General features: G+C 32.6%; 1 protein-coding gene across 11 annotated transcripts in view; it reads right to left on the bottom strand.

Annotated features, from left to right (window-relative positions):
• Shal (potassium voltage-gated channel protein Shal) overlaps positions 1 to 10,910 on the bottom strand; it is a 286,553-nt gene extending 275,643 nt beyond the window's left edge. For 7 of the 11 annotated variants that reach the window (XM_083093271.1, XM_083093269.1, XM_083093270.1 and 4 more), the window contains exon 1: positions 6,979 to 10,910. In XM_083093271.1, coding sequence (XP_082949397.1) covers positions 6,979 to 8,093 — 1,115 coding nt within the window. In that variant the 5' untranslated portion in view covers positions 8,094 to 10,910. The remainder of the gene's footprint in view (positions 1 to 6,978) is intronic. The other 4 variants (XM_083093278.1, XM_083093279.1, XM_083093272.1 and 1 more) reach the window with 2 other exon arrangements.
• Between the last annotated feature and the right edge of the window lie 10,887 nt (positions 10,911 to 21,797).

Raw genomic sequence — 21,797 nt, 5'->3', positions numbered from 1 at the left:
TCTCATATATGATATATCACATGCGTATATCGCACAAATTTGAAATCGAACAATAGTAAACAACGGTAAACTTTCCCTTTATTTCGTTCCTTAGTGAGAGAAATATGTCTTGATTTAACAGAGCTCAAAATTCCATACAAAAATCTGTTATTACCAGCTTGCTTCTTAGACCAGAAGGATTTTCCGAGAGAGATAACCCCTTTCATCCTTACGCTATCCATCGCACAATCCATCCGTTTTCATAAGCCCGTTCTTGCGGAAAGTGGACACGTTTATCGATTGGCAATAATATGAATGTATCGAGCGAATCAAAAATGACTTCAAATTCCTCAAAGAATCTGTTTCTAAAATTTGATTCGTTTATTTTAAGGCATTCTAAAAATTACACGCATTTGAAAAAATTACTAGATGTTAACGAGATGTGTATAAAAAAATTTAGATAGACTGTATAAATGTACATTTCAAAATATACATTAATATTTTCACCATAATAATGTAGGATGAAACAATTCGCATTATATCTCTCAAGTCACTTAATTTTTAATCAACGCCTATTGATTGATATTTAACTATCCATTATTTCCGAATTGTGCGCAATTTTGTATATGCATCACATATTATAATATAATCATGCAGAGAGAGTTGCCTCAGGGCACATTACATTTGTAGTGGCTTTAGCAGCAAAGCTGCATGTTCGAGCTATTTTTCCTCGATAACCTTTCTCTGAAAAATTTATCACGCTCTCGTTACTTCGCGGGACAGACATCGACATAGAAATCCGAATCAGAACATGACGAAAAAAAATATTATATCACGTTTGTAAAAATATACAGGGTGTCCCATTTTAACTTGGACAGTAAAATATCTCAAAAACTAAGCCCAGCAAACAAAAATGTTTCAGACAAAAGTTGTATGGTTTCGAGGGGGCCATAAGATGGTACCATTGGTTTGACCTTGAAGAGTCATTTGAAGGTCATGTGAAGGTCACTTCAATTTTTTTAAATGGAACACCCTATATATTTTTGCACATTCTTGTAGCTTATCTCGAGAGCTTTCCAAAACACTATAATTAAGTACCTTTTCGTTAAGTACTTTTTGAGTTATGAGGCTTGAAATAATTTCTTAATTTTACATAAACCGTAAAATATCTTGTAAAATATTCATTTTTCGATTATCTTACCTTAATACTTTTATGTACAAAATAATGAAAGGAATCAATTGGTGTAAAGAAAACACATAGTTGTTTTTAAGAAAAAATATACTTTTTGAGTTATGAGGCTTGAAATAATTTCTTAATTTTACATAAACCGTAAAATATCTTGTAAAATATTCATTTTTCGATTATCTTACCTTAATACTTTTATGTACAAAATAATGAAAGGAATCAATTGGTGTAAAGAAAACACATAGTTGTTTTTAAGAAAAAATATGGAATTGTTAATTGCAAATTCCATATTTTTTCTTCAAAACAACTATGTGTTTTCTTTACACCAGTTGATTCCTCTCATTATTTTGTACGTAAAAGTATTAAGGTAAGATAATCGAAAAATGAATATTTTACAAGATATTTTACGGTTTATGTAAAATTAAGAAATTATTTCAAGCCTCATAACTCAAAAAGTACTTAACGAAAAGATACTTAATTATAGTGTTTTGGAAAGCTCTCGAGATAAGCTACAAGAATATACAATGACAAATAGGTTCCATTTAAGAAATTGAAGGTGACCTTCATGTAACCTTCAAATAACTCTTCAAGGTCAAACCAATGGTACCCTCTTATGGCCCCCTCGAAACCATACAACTTTTGTCTGAAACATTTTTGTTTGCTGGGCTTAGTTTTTGAGATATTTTACTGTCCAAGTTAAAATGGGACACCCTGTATATTATAATATAGTGAAAAAATATATTATCACAATTTAAATTATCAAATTTGAGAAAGAGAAACAGATAAACATGTATCAACGTGAATCTATTTTATAGTAAAATCTCTGTTTCAAATTAATTAAGACTGTGAAATCACATGTGATATGCATATACAATAGAAATTTATCAACAATTTTTTAAAAAATTACAAGGAAAATATGATTTTACCTTGTTTGTCAATGAATATATCTCTGCTTCAAGATTTTTATAGTAATATATCTAGAATGCGCGATTGCGAAACGCGCCTAGTTGTCACATTGTATCAAACGCAACTTTCATTCACGCGACGCGAATTCACGCTCAATAGATTCCATTGGCGGGAGATTGGCCGATAGAGTGCATCGAGCTGATTGAATAAGGCACTGTGATACGACTCGTCGAGATCTAGGAGACTGTGCCCCACTTACACCAGACTGAATAACGTCACTCGGCCGGCGCCCTCAGGATACTAAATAGACCCTTTAAAGGCTCGTGCTTTCCTCGTTGCGAGCAGTGTTAAGTCTCATTTACGACCGTTACCTTTACGCGAGCTCGCAACAACGTTTTACTTTTCGGAAGCTATCGAACAAACGCATTTTATGTATCCAAAATAATTGCTTTAATTTTAATCGCGCATAAATTTGAAAATGTTTACATGAAGACAAAGAAGATAGACTGTTAAATTGCGCCGATGCTGAGACTTAGTACCGCAATAAGCAAAGTTTGTAATATATAATTTAATGCCTAAGAAAGTTAATATCCAAGTTACGAGATATTTACGATACCCTGTTACATAGTACTTAATTTTCCCGACATTGAATGGCGTTAAACTTCTTCACCCTTCTTCGCTTTAAATTTACTTTATGATATTAATCTTCCTTTCTCTCGTTTTCTCAAAGAGAAAGAATATTGACAAAAGTGCAAGTATTTATTTAATCGTATATATTGCTCATTTTAAATTCAACAGATTAAACTGCAAAATATTATAATTTTTTGTTTGATTGATATAGATACGTACATAAAAAAATTTATCTATACCGTATAATGCACAAAAAATATATTATATATCGTACATGCAAAATAAAAAAATAGTTTAAAAGAATTTTTAATGAACGAACCGTCTATGATGATAAATTCTCAGCACTGACCACAGGCGCATGTTAAATTAAATTCGCTCGCTTTGCCGTATGCCACACATGAATTTCCCACGATCCCCGTCCCAAATCTTCTCTCGCCAGCTGCTCGACACTTCTACATTATAACGTCTATCATTGGATTCGCACGCATGTGTATAATGTGCGGGTAAGATGCGCGCGCGACGAGTTATTCCACTAAAAATAACGCGGGTAAATAGCGCTTAATGCATAAATTACGCGACCGGCTACTCGAAAATCGCACCTTGCATGCCGGTGATGCACGCGATGCTCGTTTCCGAGAGAGGTCGAATAAATTTCCACACGGCATGCAGGTCGAAGCGATATATGAAACGGCGAAAATTCAACAATTCTGGGAACTCCATGATTTAGTTAAACGTGACCGCTATCTTCTTATGGCCGTTTTTATTGCCACCTCAAAATGTTGACCCGTTTATTAGTTTAGCACGGTTTATGAAGCTTGGTCTATATTGGAACGTACTTCTCGAAAAAGAAAGAGAACATTATTTTATAGGTTATAGCAATCATGAGGGAAACTATAGAAATATTTGTATAAAATTCTATTCCTGTTCACGAGAGATAGACGTACTTATTTTTATTTATAGATTTATTGTATAATCAATACTAAACTTGTGCTATTTCCAATTTACACGCGTTATAAAATTATACGATGCATTCAAATTTATTCAAATCATTGTAAGTATAAATACTTTCTAGGAAGATAGTATAAAGTGTTAATGAAAAATTAATTCATGTAATGATTATAAAAATTATTTTAATTTGTTTTTTAGTTAATTCGATAAAATCGTGCTTCGCATACGCATAAGATCATATTCATATTTTCAGTTAAAATAGACTTGCATGATAGAAAGTTAAAAGTATAGTTGAATTGCGGCGTTTCGTTTCAATATACGAGGCACGTAACCCCTATGATAAGCGAAAAGTTTCGCGAAATTAATCCCGTACACGCTTTTATTTGGAAAAATTCTCCCATAGTTTTTGACATCGCAATTTTCTCCTTTTTTTAACCCAGGTCCACATAAACCTCGATCAAAGTTAATTCGTATCAGATCCTATTCGGTCGGTGTAGATTAAAAAAGGATCACTAGCAGTGCAACTAGACGAACCCTCGAGGCACCTGTTGATCCTTCTCGTTAAAGATTGAAGGAAGTGACCTGTCCTGGTCCTGCCGACACGCAAGGCAAATTCTGACGTACGAAAAAGTAGCAGGTAGCGCGAGTGTCGGCTTTGCCAACAAATCAGATTTTTCCTTGGCCTGACATGAATATTTACAAAGGAACATTACATTATCCATTAAATCCGAATCTATGTCGAGATTATCTTTAGCACTATTTTACGAGCTTTGCACGCATCCAGTACAAGAAAACCTTGACGTTCTATGGAATTTAGCGCTCACACGTCATCTATATGAGAAGACAAGATCGTTTTGTATATAATTTACATGTAATTTACATACAAAGTATCTTTTGACTGCGTCCTTTTATTTAAATTCTGAAGACTAAGCTAAGAATAAGTAGTTGCCATATTGAGACAGCTGTATATGTATACAAATACTCTAGCAAATAAAGTATCAAAGTTTTAAAATAAATAAAATAATAAATCCATTCTTTGATTAGTTTAAAAAAAAATAAATTTTAAATCAAATTAAATAGATTATTTGTAAAGTTAAAAAATTTAAATAATTTATACGTTCTTAATACTGAAAATTATATCAAATTAGTCCGATTTTAATCCTAGTATTATTTTTTCACAAAAATTTTTTCTATTATTATTTTAAAAAATAATAAAAGTATAGAAAATGCTTTCATATTATAAGTTGATTTTTTCGATTAAAGATTATTTCTTCTATTTTTAACCATTTTAAATTTTAAATCACGTTTTATGGAAGATTTATCTTTAAAAAACAATATAACCCACATCTGCCCAATTCAACAACCGTCATTGTCGAATTCATTGATTTTTCTTATCAGTGCTCACATTCGATGATCGATACGAACCACACAGTTGAACTTTCCAATTTCCCGTATAGCATTTTCGAAAAAGCCTGGACGTTGTCCAGTATTCGGCAACAATGTACATTGAAAGGAAAAGCGCTGTCGACAAAGCACAGGCTAGATAAACCTGTTCAAAATTTCGCGACTGGTAACAAGTAGGTGCAACTACCAGGCGGTCCCCGATGACTCGGATTACAGCATGATTGTCAGCTGTCCGAGCGAAAACGCAACAAAAATACATTGGCATAGATTCGGTCGGACTAAAATAGCGGTCGTGTCGTGAAATAGAAGACAACCGGCGCTTCCGAGATATCACTCGCAGAAACGGGAGAAAACATCCGAAACTTTCCCATGCCCGAATTCGATATCGGGCCTAGAAAGTAAGAAAGAAAACGCTTAACGAACGCAGCGAGATTTTATGAGGCATTAAATTCCACGCGAATATGTACTTTTAGATTATCCTAACATTTTCGCACGGAATTTATCACACTCGTTATCCAATAGATTGGATAATTATTAGATTCATAAAGAAAAGGTGCTTTACTATCATGTATCGTACATAAGCATGGTTGTATAATGAATATTTTTATTTAGATCAACTTTTCCAAAAATATGATAAAGATTATAATTTAGCAAGTGTCTAATTTAAAAAAAAAATTAAATTTTGTGCACCAAATATAATAAACGACATATGCATTCATATTAAATTCTATATTTATATATGTGTGTCCATCTATAATTTTATATAAGTAATATGTAAATTATTTTAAGATCGCGTAAAAATTGTATATCAGTGCCATATAAAAAAAGAATACAAAACTCGAGAGTATAAATAATTTCAAGTTTCTTATAAATCTAAAAATCTTAAATTTTTAAGAATTTTAAAATTTATAAATTATCCAAGTGCTCCCAAAACAATAATAATCCGAGAAAAGAAAAAGCTCACAGAGCTTAATTTATCGAAATAATTCAAAGCAAAATACAAAGTGTCGAAAGTTTCGCGCAAAAAGCTACAGCGAGACAAGGGATTAGAACGATCTCGTTAAAAAGTTATAGTGACACTAAAGTTGGTCGCCAGATTGTATCGAGCACTCGAATTCTCATGTGCTTCGATGGACAACTCACGTACACCATATGAATATAACTCATCGTATTATAAATACATTGTATGCTATACCTTATTATTGTGTTAAAAGAATTGTAAAGTAAAATTTGCATAAGCCGATTTATCAAACATTTTTTTCATACGAATGACTTTTGAAATTCAACATCTAAATATCCCTGACAATGTTCTTCGTTTTGCAATAAGTTTCAAGATGTATTTTTAAGATGAAAATATATCTTGTTTCTGATTTTTTAAAATGACATAAGTGTATTTAAGTAAAATTATAAATGTAATATTAAATATATATTATAAGATATATTAAGATCAATCATACGTATATTGACATGCAGAAAAAGAAAAAACGTGGAAGAAGCATTGCAATTGCAATGCTAGAACGCAATTTCTAATGGGCGTACGAGATTTACTATGATTCGCCCTTAGAAAAAAGCACAATGATAAATTTATAATTATTCCAACGTTGATAGCTGTCAAATTTTTACATCAATTTAAATAACAAAATAATAATAATAATAATAATAATAATAAATAATAATAATTATTATTATTATTATAATTAATAATAATAATAATAATAATAAATAATAATAATAATAATAAATAAAGGAAAGATCCGTGTGAGAAATAAACCGTTTAAGAAACAAATATTGACGTGCAAAGGTTAACATATAGATATAAACAATAATAAATATATATATTTGTAGCAATATGATTTTTGCAATTGATATATAATGGATTCATTACGATTTATCTTTACAAAAATTAATCAAAAAGTAGTATTTACCCCAGCGTAGTCATCGTAACGATGGTGTACCAGAAGGCGGATGGTATCGAGGTGAAGTTAGTGCCGTCGACGTTCTTCTCCGCGTAGAACATGACGGTGGCGAAGATGATGATGGCCATCGCAAGCGAGAACACGAGGAAACCCAGCTCGGAAGCGCAGGACTTTAGGGTGTAGCCCAGAATCCGTAGTCCCTGTGAATGGCGCGAGAACTTGAAGATACGGAACACGCGGAACACGCGTAACGTCACGAACGCCCCCGATACGTCGTCGTTGTCGGTGATTCCGAGCCCGATGTAATAGGGCAATATCGCGACCACGTCGATGACCGACATCACGGAGCGCGCGAACTTGCACCGGCTGGGTGCGGCGAACAACCTCAGCAGGTACTCGGCCGTAAAGATCATCACGCACGCGGTATCGAGGCAGAAGAACACGATTTTGTAGCGTTCGCCGCATGAAAGGGTGCCGGCGCGACCCGGACGATTCCCGCACGGCACGGTCTCCACCACGTTCGCCAATACGCTCACAGCGATGAAGAACCCGGTAACATAGTAGAAGACTAACGCGGCGGTGGAGATGTGCGGATTCTGGAATGCCCGCCACATCTTCTCCCGGATATCAAGCAGCTGCTGGAGGGTATGATCGCCATTCTCGCTCAGCTTGTCGTCCATCAGCCGCTCGGCGTTCTCACGCTTGCGATCCCGATAGTCTTCGTAGCAACAGTCACCGATCACGTCTGGCAGGATGCCGAAGAACGCCAGCTCCTCGTCGTAGCTCGTCAGACATTCGTGCTTCGGGTAGTGCAATTTGCCGGTTCTGTAATAATTGAGAATGTGCCGGAAAATGTCCGGGTCTCGGTCGAAGAAATACTCCTTGCTATCTTCGTCGTAGAAGAACTCGCGCTCGTTCGAGCCGAGCAGCGTATCCGGATACTTCTCTAGGGTGTTACGCCACGTCTCGAAGCGACGGCCGCTCACGTTGATTAGCAGTTTCTCGTCGTCGGCCTTTCGTCGATCCTTGGGGATCGGCGGCGGTGGCAGTGGATGTGTGGCAATCGGCACCCAGCCGATTGCCGCCGCTCGGGCGAATGGCAACCACGCTGCCACCGAGGCCATGCTTGATGGTGGAATCTTTCTTCAGGGTAGCGGAAGAGCCAGTGTCGATTTTACTCCAAGTGTCGGTGGCACGCTCTACTCTCGACCTTGTCGAGTCGATATGTCTAAAGATCTTTGCTCTCTCTTCAGAGAATGGTGATCTAGAGCTACGACAAGTCTAATATCCACGATTCGACCCGCATCGATCTTCTTATCGCAAGTAATTTTTTCGACGAAAGAAATTCTTGAATAGAATATATGTTTTTTCGCCGGCTCGGCATTTACGAATTGAAATTTATAACACCGTTGAAATGTTCGTTAATACGTTGTGGCGATACTCTCTAAATATCTTTCTTGCAACAAACTTAAAACGATTTTTTTTGCATTCGCGACTGGCAGCTCTCCAAAGATTTCCTTCTCTAAGTTCAGATGTAATAAAATTAAAGACCTTCTCTATGCAATTTGTGGCGTGGAACACGTCACTTCTTGCCTCGGCTCTTCTTAGGTCAGCTTGAACTGACGTTCGTTTGATTCATGCTTCTTCAAGTTCACCGCGCGATTACTAGTATAACTATTAGTCTACATCTCTCAAAGAACGTTTTCACGCTGCTAATCTCTATTTTTAATTCAAGTTCTTCTCAGCTTTTAAAACGTTTTTCTATTCCGATCTTAACTCTCTTATATTTGAGAACTCTACTTGCTATACGTCTCCCGCGCAATCGGCAGCCGCTCTATTTCCACCTATTTGTTCGCTTATTTATCTACGTATCTATTTACTTATCTACTCATCATAGTTATATTTAATCTTTTCAACGAAGCTTTTTCCCTTCTGGGAACAAATTTCCAATTTTTTCAAAAATTTCTTATCGTTCTTGCTCTTCAAGGATATCGAAACTAAGACTTGCCCCACTTTGCCGTATTCATCGTATAAATTTCGCGCGTTGCAATGACACCTCGAAGAGACGCATTAATAATTGGCGAAGTGATATTTGCCTCTCTTACTCTGCGACGACGACTTAGGCGTTGGCGGCCTAAGATCGGGCATCAGCCCGAAATTCGTCATTTCGCGCCTGGCATTCCTCGAGGAATTTCTCTCCTTTCTTACTTCGTTCTCGAGAAAAAAATGAAGCTTAACGAAATGATGTAGTAGCAAAGCACGAGCCGAGCGGAGACGCGCGCCGGACTAACCAATCGCGTTCTGGCAACGTGCCTTCCACCATCATCGATAGTCGCACGATAGCTCTTCGTGATGCTCTTCAGGATATCGCGCCGGAAATCTTCCACCTGTTTCGGCTCGCTTGGCCACCGTGACAGTCTGAGCTTGAGTCTCCGCCAGCAAGCACCTACTAGAACACTACATTCTCGAGCTTGCAAGTTCTTCGTCCGATCCCTACGTAAGTTTCTCGAGTGCACTTCTTGAAAAGGCGATTATCGACGACATCGTTCATCGAATGGACTCGATACGCGCTCCTATCGAGTCGGGAAAGTTTTAGCGATAACAAGTAACAAAACTTTTCCTTTTATTCGCGACGAGAAGGCTCGTTTCAAAGGCTGAAGACGATTACAACGCGACAATAAATTCAGAATTGTGAAAAGACTATAGCTTTCTCGAAAATTTCTCTTCAGGTAAAGCTCATGTATATATACATATATGTATATATATAGAGAGAACTATTTACAAAATATTATTTAAGACACTATGTATCGAGACGTCAGCTTTTTCTTCTTCAAAGTGCTGTCCACTCGTGAATGCCAGCTGGCTAAAGATGAGGAGAATTTCTTGCTACGAAGCTTTTTGTATATTACCCGGGCGGACAATCGTAAACTCGCTCACGCGTACGCAGAGTTGAAATTCGGGGAAATAAAGTCTCTCCGAAGCCGCTTTTAGAATAGAGGAGAAAATGCTTACGAGTAGACACCAAACAGTCAACGAAAGAAGAGCGTCCGCAGCTTCCCGGCGTGCTTTCTTAAAGTTTCGCCGTGCTTCGCGTCAGAACAGAAAGAGAGGCGATTGTCACTCGCTCGTAGCGAACGTCGAGCGAGATTCGTTCATCGGGCACTTTGACAGCGCAGCGTCTATCTTCGTGTGGTCCCAGACTTCCTCCTCGTGGCTCCCCTGCCAATCGCCGGAGCTCGATCACACAAGCTCTCTTACGCAAGCGACGCGCGTGCTTCTCCCGCGACGCATCCAATCTGTCAGACTCTACACGTACATTCCTCGCGACGAGTCGACTCGCCGATCCCGGAGGCTCCGGGAAACGCTCCAGGTGATCGAAAGCCTCCACGATCACCCCGAGAAGGTAGCGCGTCTCCGCAAGCTCCGGCACTCCGAGCTCGCACGTCGATCTTCCCCCTCAGGCGTCCGTCTCGATTATTCTCCGCAAGCTTGCGCGCACCACGATCTGCCCACAAGCCCGACTGACGCTACTTCGTGCACGAGTATACGGCTCTCTCGCGTCCCTAAAGCTCCTCCGTCGCTTCGCCCGCTGCGGGATGCGACGCGTCGCACGCGCGAGCAGTGCGTACGCGCGCGTGGCTGCGCGCGCGCGGACACCCTCGTGTCTATACGTGGCGGCCGTGTACGTGTGTGTATATGTAATATGTATATGTGCGCGTGTACGTGTGTGTATGTGTGTGTGCGTGTGTGTAATGCGCCTTTGCGCGCGCTGCACCGTCGCAAGCACCCACGCTGAAGCACCCGCTCGATGAGTTGGCCGCTCGCGACTGCCAGAGCTTAGTCCCCGGCACCGAGTTTATGTGATTCGCGGTGGTGGTGCGGTGGTGGTAGCCCGGCACCTCCGGAGAAGCGTGGCGAGGCTCTCGTCGCGCCTCGCAGGAGAGAGAGCGGAGCGACCGCGTCGCAGCAGCGCCGAGAGAGCGCGGAGCGGTCACCTAGCCAAGGTCTAAATTGATTTTTACGGCGGTGGCGGTGGTGGCGACGCGCGTCGGCGTCCCGACGTGGCGAACGTTTCCCGTTGCCCGGGCAACCTCTCAACGATGACGTCATAGTTCCCACCACCCCCGTCGTCGTCTCTTTCCGCCTCCGGTCTGCCGCCGCTGGTCCCCGTATTTCCACTTTAGCCTACTTACGCTTTGAGGAACTCTGGCTTTCAGCTTCGCCCGCTCGCTCCATTCGCGCGGTTCTCTTAATGAGAGGGAAAGAGAGAGAGAGAAAGAGTGTGTGTGTGTGTGTGACAGTTATTCGTCGCCGAGTCTTCTTCTTGCTTTTCACGCGAATCCTCGTATTTATCGTCCTGTTGCGGTTTCTCGTATATTTGCATTCATTCATTCTTTCGCTCTTTGTTCTCATTGTCGGTGTTGGTTACGATTCTCCATAGATCCGGAGATAAAGTCTTCATGCCGTCGACAAAAATCCTCTTGTCATTTTGCGCGATCAATCTTTTAGCACGAATTATCTCCTCTACTTATTTTTAAAAAAATTCTATTCATCATTTATACGTTTTAATATAAAACGTCCGACTTATTCCGGTTTATTCTACTATTTTCTCGCATAAACTACATCGTAACCATTGTAATCGCGCTTGCTCCGGATTTATTCTCAGTTACAACCGGTTAAGTCTATCCCTCTCAATTAAATCTCACGTTGGCATTTTTATATTACATTTTTATTATAAACTAAAAGACAGAGAAATAAGTATCTCTTGTGTAACTTTTACTCAGACATCCATCTATAAAAAAGGCGTGTTACGCTGATTCTCGAAATATCTCGAATGTATTGTTGCCGTTTTATCGTAGCACTGATTGGTCCTTTCGTAATCATTGTGGTGCATGCTTCATAGTGTTAGCGATTGACATGCAAATATCAATGGAAACTTACGAATCGTCAAAAATACTCGAATTTTGCTCTTCGTGCGTTACCGCTTCAACTTCGTCATTAAACGGAAATATGGCAGCAATGATTTACAAACAATGCATGTTGTCACATCAATGGCACATTTCATTCAATTACTCATTCAATGTCTTTGACTGATATATGCATTTAATACACCAATTTTGTGTATACGTTTGAATTTTATTAAATTTTATTATCCTCGAGTTAGAAAAATTACTTTATTCCTATCTTATTTTATTCTGAGTTTATAATAGGAAAATTCTTATATGTTTATGAATAATTTTTATATATCACATACACGTGTAATTTAATTATACTACATACTTAATCTAATAACTATATGAAATATAAAAGTATATGCATGAATTGTTACCATTTAGATTGTGAATATAAATTTATTGCACGGAATAACGAGATAAAATAACAATGTTTAAAATAAAATTTGAATATTTATCTATTGCCAAAATATAAGTTTATTTAATTAAATAAGCAATATTATATACGCATATAAATTCAAATTAATTGTTTTGATCGCGTTTAAAAATTAAAATATCGAAGATTAATCATTGAAAAGTAATAATTTATTATTAGATATTGTATTAGAGAATTACATATTTTTACGAAAAATTTTTCATAAATTTCATTTATCATTAATAATGAAGTGGATACTTACATCTTGCATATCTCTTGTGAGTTTTTCATTATTAGTTATTCGCTATCAGTATTACGAATCTTATTATGAAGACTTATAAAATAGAATACTTATAAAATATAAATCTCAATGAATCATAGATTGAAGAATTTTATGACAAAAAATATGTAATTTTGACGTACATACTCCATAATATATTTAATATTTTCAAATATTTGCTTCAAATATTTTCAAATATTATTGCATAAGTTTAAAAATTTTTGAGTAATTGATAGTTTGGATGCTTTAAATAATTATCCTTAGGGAATAATTTGTTTTATATTTTATTTATTTCAAGTTCTAATAATACATTGTAAAGGATAAAAAATTATATATAAGATGTAAAGAATATACTCACTAATACGATTTGAAGTATTTAAGACTTCATATAGTTCGACCGGTTCAGGTCTCATATTTAAATGATCCATTGGATCATATTTTCCCAGATTGGAAATGGTTGTATTTGATTTTATTAATAATTCATAATTTACGTTCCCATTGTTAAATTGGGGCATTTTTGGTGGTCGGGCCTGGACTCCGTCCAAATGAATAATCTGTTTTATAATAAAATGTATATTTTAAAATTAAATGAATTAAAATTAAAGAATTAGACTCTTTTTGGATTTAACCATACGAAAATTTAGGAATGAGCGAATAAGAGTCGACGCGGATGGTAGTGCGTAAAATTATTTAAGATTAATTGTTCGCAACAATTAATACACAAGGCATATCAATACGTATATTTTACTTGGTGCCTTTACCAAATTAGATTCTCATTTTTGAGAATTCTATAAACCCTTCTTTACCCCCCTGAAGAGACGTAGACGAGCAAAATAACGGGGCAAAGTCGCTGAATCGGGAATCAAACCCGAGTCTTTCGCTTGCCGGGCGACTGCTCTTACCACTGAGCTATTCAGCCTCATACCGTTATCTCCCCCGTCTATTTTGTTTATTATACATCTGTGAAAACAATGAGAACGCGATCTTCTCAGCTCCGCGTGATAAAATATTGTATAACGCAACAAAATATTATGATAAAATATTTTTTTACTAAGTATTTATTGAGTTATAAGACTTGAAAATTGTAGTGTTTTGATATAAAATACAAATTTTGCGTAAAATATTCCTTTTTTGATAGTCTTACCCTAATACTTTTATGCACAGAATAATGAGACGGGTCAATTAGTATAATTAAACACTTATTGCCTTTAAGATAAAAATAAAAATTTGCAACTAGCAGTTACACATATCAAAATACTACAATTTTTCGTTTCTGAAATATTTTAATCGAAAGTTTATTTGACGAAAAATTCCGGATAAGCTACTTGGTAGCGCCGCGTCGAGGACAGTGACTCTCAATGCTCGGATCCAGTTCTTTTTCAGTTTTTTTATGTACTTGGCGTCGCGACGCTACCGCTATATATATGTATATATATAGGGTGTCCCAGACCATTCGTACACCCCTTTTATCTCAGAAATAGAGCGTTTTAGAGAAAAATGTTTCAGACAAAAGTTGTATGGTTTCGAGGGATACATAAGATGCTGTCATTGATTTGACCTTAAATTTTCATTTGAAGGTCATGTCGATTTTTTTTAAATGGAACACCTAATTTTTATTACATATTCTTGTAGCTTACCTCGAAAGCTTTCCAAAACACTTATGATAAAGTATTTTTCATTAAGTATTTTTCGAGTTATGAGACTTGAAAGTTGTAGTATTTTGACATAAAATACATAATATCTCGTAAAATATTCATTTCTCGATAATCTCATCTTAATACTTTTATGTGCAGAATAATGAGAACAATCAATTAATGTAAAGAAAACACACACACTTATCTTAAATAAAAAATATGAATTTGCAACGAACAGTTACGTGTTCCATTTAAAAAAATCGACGTGACCTTCACATGACCTTCAAATGAAAATTTAAGGTCAAACCAATGACACCATCTTATGTATCCCTCAAAACCATACAACTTTTGTCTGAAACATTTTTCTCTAAAACGCTCTGTTTCCGAAATAAAAGTGGTGTACGTGTGGTCTGGGACATCCTGTATATTAATTTATTTATTTTATTTACAGTATTTTGAAAAACTTTTGAAATAAACTCTGAAATAAACTGAGGACATATAATAAAAGAAAGTAATATATAATTGATGCTTATAAAAGATGCTTTGAATCAAACTTTGTTCATAGACATAATAATTGATTACAAAAGTTATTTGTATTAAAGAGCAGAAGTATAAATAATTTTTTTTAATAAGATGAATATTAATAAAATAGTGTTTAAAACGAAATGTATATTAAATGTGTATATAAACGAATATGTATATATATATATATATATATATATATATATATATATATATCAAATTATATAGTTATATTTTATACAGATATTATGTTTATTTTATTTATTTTTGTTATATATAATTTTTTAATTTTTATTTGTATTTTCTTTTCTAAAAAGTACATGTTATACCAATAGTCACAAATTTTGAAGTGATTGTTGCATCTTTTCCGCGGTACTGATTGGATATTTTGTTCGTGTACGTTGTAATTTGCTTCATTCGTGCCGCTTGTAGCTATCAAACTGTCATGCAAATTTTGACAGTTTGATTAAAATCCTTAATAAAAAAAGTGTTGAAAACCTGTAAAGTGTGTTGAAGTCGAATTTCGAGATTTAGAATTCGTCATCTTCTTTAATTTATCTTTAACACAAACTGTTTTAATTGGACAAACTGTCAAAATTCGTATAACAATTTGACATTTGCAAGTGGCATAAGTGAAGCAAGTCCAATGTATATGAACGAGATATCTAATCAATATAGTGGAACAGAGGCAACAATCACTTTGAGATTTGTAATTATCGATATAACATGTACTTTTTAAAATAGAGAGAATACAAATATAATAATAATTTAATTAATAATTAAAATACTCACATAATTCACCATTATATGAGGTTCTATTATTTCGACGTCATCATTCCATGCTACTATTTGGACTCGTTTGCCATTACCATTATTTAGATAAAATTTTAAAAATTTATGCTGCATTTTTGTACCTAATCGTCTTAGGGATTCTATGGCATCTACATATCCAATAATTTCACTATAATATAATTTAATTAATAATTTAATAATTAAATAAATAATTATACATACATACGTATATATATATATATATATAAAGAATATATTGTATATTATATAGGGTATAGTATTATTGAAAAGTTTAAAAGAAGAATAATGAGAAAAGAGAAAAAATAAATATTTTATATATTGTGTAAAATTAATATTAAATTCTTCTCTAACTATGTACTATACACTTCAAGCGTTCAGAAATGATTGGCTATTTATGTTTCTTTAGAGATGTTTACATTGCATAGTAACAAATTTGTCTATATTACATAGTAACTAATCTTTTTCTATTACAGAACAGCAATTGTTTTCTTTAAATATATATGGAACGTATCAATTAATAATTCATAATTGAATATAAATTTTTTTTTAAATTATAGAACTTTACAATAAATTGATTATAATAATTTATTGTAATAAGAATATAAACTTTTTTAAATATAGAATCATTTTATAAAAATTCTGTATTAATTTTTAAAGAAAAGATAAAAATTAAGTTAGAATTAATTAATATATACGATTTAAAGTAATAATAATATAATACTAATTAGTTTCATTTAAATAAAATGGAAATAAAAAGTGAATACAAAACGTTACATAGAATAATGATATAGATGATATAAAACACAATATAATATATGATATAAATTATGTAAATATGTAAATATTTTAATTATTAGTATAAATGTTGAAATTTAAAAAATATAAAATTGAGATAACAAGAGCAATATTTATCTAAAAAAACAATTTGAGATATATATTGTAAATACAATATTATGCATACAATGCTTTCAATTTACATATTCCACCTTTTATACTTTATTTTTCTATTTATACTATTAATAATTACATTCTTTTACTTATTATATATTAATAAATATAATATATTCTTTAGATTATGAATTTACATATACTATACTATGCAATGTAAATATATGTATAGAAACGTAAATAACAAGACTCCTAAATTTAAAGTATTATATAATTAGAGAAGATTTAAGAGTTATTTTTACACAATATGTAAAAAATATTAAATTTTTTCCTTTTCTCATATTATATTTCTTTATAATCAGTTCTATATTATTATATCTTGTTTAACATACAGTATATTCCTTAGATATGAATAGATATGAATTTTTTCTTGTCCTTTTACAACATATTATTAGAACTTGAAATAAATAAAATATATAACAAATTTTTTTCTAAAGACAATTATTTGAAGCATCCAAACTATCAATTACCCAAAAAATTTTTTAATTTATACAATAAATTTTAATTATTTAGCTTTTTAAATTTTAAACAATTGAAATTTATTGAAAAAGAATAAGTTAAAAAAGCTATTAAATAATTGAAAACTTAAGTTCTTGATGTTTAGATAAATTAATATAAAAAATAATTATTAATTAAAATTTAAAATAATTTAAAATTACACAATAATATTATATATATATATATATATATATATATATATATATATATATAATATTCTTATTTTTTAAAAATATATTTTAGTTATCAAATTTTGTTCTATTTTTCAGTTGTAAAAGGATATGTGAAAACAAACTTTCTTAAGTCATATAACAAGAAATTAAATAAAACTACTGGCTGTGGAACAATTACAGACGGCACTTACAAATTGACTTAATACACATCATAGACTTCTCTAGACTCTATGGTACACATTATGAATTTTAACAATGAGAAATACTTCGAACTTGATATTAATAAAGGTGACCACGTTAAAATCATTGGTGTAATACAAGTTGCAAGCAATAAAAATTTGTAACTTCTTAATTATTAAATTAATTTATAATATCTTATTAGTTATTTAAAATTAAGCTAAAATTAATACACTCGCGTCAAAAAGTTTAAGACCCAAAAAATTTATAAATTTAATTTATCATTTCTTTGAAAGTAAATAATGCAAACTTATTTTTTATTTTTACATTTTGTGATATTATAATTAATACCTATAGGAATATGTATATACGGAAGTGTATATATATATATATATATATATATATATATATATATATATATTAAAACATATATATAAAAGCTACCAAAAAAGTGTGCAAACAGTCAAATGTTTTACCATTTTGTGACGAATGCTTGATGTTTTTAGAAGAATTAATTTCTTTTTTAGACTATTGTAAAAATACTATTATATTCAAGATAGTCTTATCATTTGTAAATGATGTAACGTACTCTGAGCAAGCAGCCCATGCAATTTGTATTTTCCGTTGTTAGAATTTAGGCTATTAATCTTCTAAATTCCTATAATGAAAAATTAATTATAAAATTGTAAAAAATTAACTTATTATATTAAGATTTATATTCTCTTATCACTGAGAGTAAATGAAAGAAATGTATAACATATGTATAAATATAATAAGATTAAAATAATGATATCTTACACAAGGAACTTCTAGATATGAGAAACTTCATTAAAAGAAATAGAGGACGAGGACGAGGACGATGATGATGATGAGTAAAATATAAATCGATGAGTAAAATAAAAATTGATAATTAAAATAAAACTCAATGATGATGCGTAATATTAAAATCGATGATTAAATTAAATATCGATAAGTAAAATAAAAATCGATGATGATGAGTAAAATAAAAATCGATGATGATGATGAGTAAAATATAAATCGATGAGTAAATTAAAATTGATCATTATAATAAATCTCAATGATGATGCGTAATATAAAAATCGAAGATTAAATTAAATATCGTTAAATAAAATAAAAGTCGATGATGAGTAAAATAAAAACCGATGAGTAAAATAAAAATTGATAATTAAAATAAAACTCAATGATGATGCGTAATATTAAAATCGATGATTAAATTAAATATCGATAAGTAAAATAAAAATCGATGATGATGAGTAAAATAAAAATCGATGATGATGATGAGTCAAATATAGATCGATGAGTAAAATAAAAATTAATAATTAAAATAAAACTCAATGATGATGCGTAATATTAAAATCGATGATTAAATTAAATATCGTTAAATAAAATAAAAATCGATGATGAGTAAAATAAAAATCGATGATAATGATGAGTAAAATATAAATCGATGATGATGATGATGATGAGTAAAATATAAATCGATGATGATGAGTAAAATATAAATCGATGATGATGATGATGATGATGAGTAAAAGATAAATCGATGATGATGATGATGATGATGATGATGAGTAAAATATAAATCGATGATGATGATGATGAGTAAAATATAAATCGATGATGATGATGATGATGATGATGATGATGATGATGATGATGATGATGATGATGATGAGTAAAAGATAAATCGATGATGATGATGATGATTAAAATAAAAATCGATGATGATGATGATGATGATGATGATGAGGATGAGTAAAATATAAATCGATGATGATGATGAGTAAAATATAAATCGATGATGATGATGATGATGAGTAAAAGATAAATCGATGATAATGATGATGATTAAAATAAAAATCGATGATGATGATGATGATGATGAGTAAAATATAAATCGATGATGATGATGATGATGAGTAAAATATAAATCGATGATGATGATGATGATGATGATGATGATGAGTAAAAGATAAATCGATGATGATGATGATGATTAAAATAAAAATCGATGATGATGATGATGATGATGATGATGATGATGATGATGATGATGATGATGATGAGGATGAGGATGAGTAAAATATAAATCGATGATGATGATGAGTAAAATATAAATCGATGATGATGATGATGATGAGTAAAAGATAAATCGATGATGATGATGATTAAAATAAAAATCGATGATGATGATGATGATGATGAGTAAAATATAAATCGATGATGATGATGATGATGAGATAAAAATCGAAACCATTTTTAGAACAAAATAAAATGGATAAAGAGGCTTATCCTCTTTATCGTCGACGAAATAATAATAAAAATTTTGAACGTCCTGGAGGATATATAGTTGATAATCGTCATGTTGTTCCACATTGTCCTATTTTGTCAATTATATTTAATTGTCATATAAATGTTGAAATGGTTTCAAGTATAAAATCAGTTAAATATCTGTACAAATATATTTATAAAGGACATGATGTTGCTGCTATAACTATTGAACCAATAACAGAAAATGTAACTATTGATCATGATGAGATACACAATTTTATTGAAGCTCGTTATGTTGGACCTGTAGAGACCAGTTGGCGTATTCTTGGTAAGAAATTACAAGATAAAAGTCATGCGATAATGCGATTGCCAGTCCATCTCCCTAATGAACAAAATATTGTAATTGAAAATGAAAACATTGACGAAGTAATGATTTCTGCTTAAAACCAAGTTACTATGTTAATAGATTATTTTGCATTAAACTTACGTGATGAAGAAGCAAAACAGTATTTATATATAGAAATTCCACAATATTATACATTTAAAAAAGAAAAAATTAATGGTAGAAATATATCTTGTTGGGTTAAACGTAAAAATCATTATAATTGTATAGGACGAATATATTCCGTTAATCCAACACAAACAGAATTATTTCACTTACGATTATTACTACTCACAGTAAGGGAAGCTACAAGTTTTAATGATTTAAGAACTGTAAATGGTGAATTTTATCAATCATTTTCAGCAGCATGTTTAGCTTTAGGTTTGATTGAAGATGATGATGAATGGAAGCGAGCTATGAATGAAGCTGTTGAATGGATGATGCCGCGTCAACTTCGTAGATTATTTGTACGTATATTACTACATTGTCAGCCATTACATCCTGAAGAGTTGTGGGAAAATTTTAAAGTAGCAATGTCTGAAGATTATGTTTGACATTTTGGTATGTTACAAGGACAAAATAAAGCATATGCACAAATTAATAATATGCTTCATAGTGAAGGTAAAAGTTTTGCTGATTTTCCTCAAATGCAACAGTTAATAGAAGATGTTGTAGAGGAAGATTATATGACACTTGAAGAATCTATGGAAATAGGTAATAAACAATACAAACAATTAAATAACAAGCAAAAAGAGATAATCGATATATTATTAAATAAATTAGAGAATAATAACAATCATAATAATTGTTTTTATATTGATGGCCCGGGTGGATCAAGTAAAACATTTATATACACAACTATTTATCATTTATGTAGCTAGAATTAGAAACAAACACATGTGTACAATGACTTTTACGGGTATTGCAGCAACATTACTACCTATGGGAAAAACAGTTCATAAGTTATTTGGATTACCGGTTCCATTACTTGCTGATTCATCATCAGCTATTAAAATTCAGTTCAAAAGAAGCTCAATATTTAAAAGAAACTGATATTTTTATTTGGGATGAAGCTCCAATGGCACCATGATATGCTTTAGAAATTATGGATCGAACATTGCGTGATATTATGAATAATGATTTTCCTTTTGGTGGAAAAATAATTTTATTAGGTGGTGATTTTAGACAACTTTTACCTATTAACATACATGCTACTCGAAATGAAATTGTAAATCTTTCTATTAAGTTTAGTTCTGTTTGGAGACATTTTGTAAAATTCTCTTTAACGCAAAACATGCGAGTTTTTCCAGAAGAAATTGAATTTACAAAATTTTTACTAGATATTGGAGATGGTACATTAAATGATTCCAATGATAATATACAAATTCCTGAATGTTGTATAGCACCTATTGATGCTAATATTGTGGAAGACATATATGGTGATTTAATACGAAAAAAGGAATTTGTTAAAATGTCTAAATGCGATACTTTCTGCAAGAAATATTGATGTAGACGAAATCAATAAAAAAGTTGTAGAATTATTAGATATAGCTAATGAACGAATTTACACAAGCGTAGATAGTGCTGTAAATAATGATAATGATGATATAGGTGAAGCTTTGTTACCGGAATATTTAAATAGTTTGTCTCCATCATCTCTTCCTCCTCATGAATTGCGTTTAAGACCACATTGTATCATTATGTTAATTAGAAATTTAAGTATCAATGAAGGTCTTTGTAAT

Source organism: Camponotus vicinus, unplaced genomic scaffold (assembly GCF_025532165.1).
Source record: "Camponotus vicinus isolate PSW18456_S1 unplaced genomic scaffold, iyCamVici1.0 SCAF_3, whole genome shotgun sequence".
Lineage (NCBI taxonomy): Eukaryota > Metazoa > Arthropoda > Insecta > Hymenoptera > Formicidae > Camponotus > Camponotus vicinus.
Note: the sequence above shows the minus strand (reverse complement) of the source record. Positions and strands in the feature narration are given on the sequence as shown.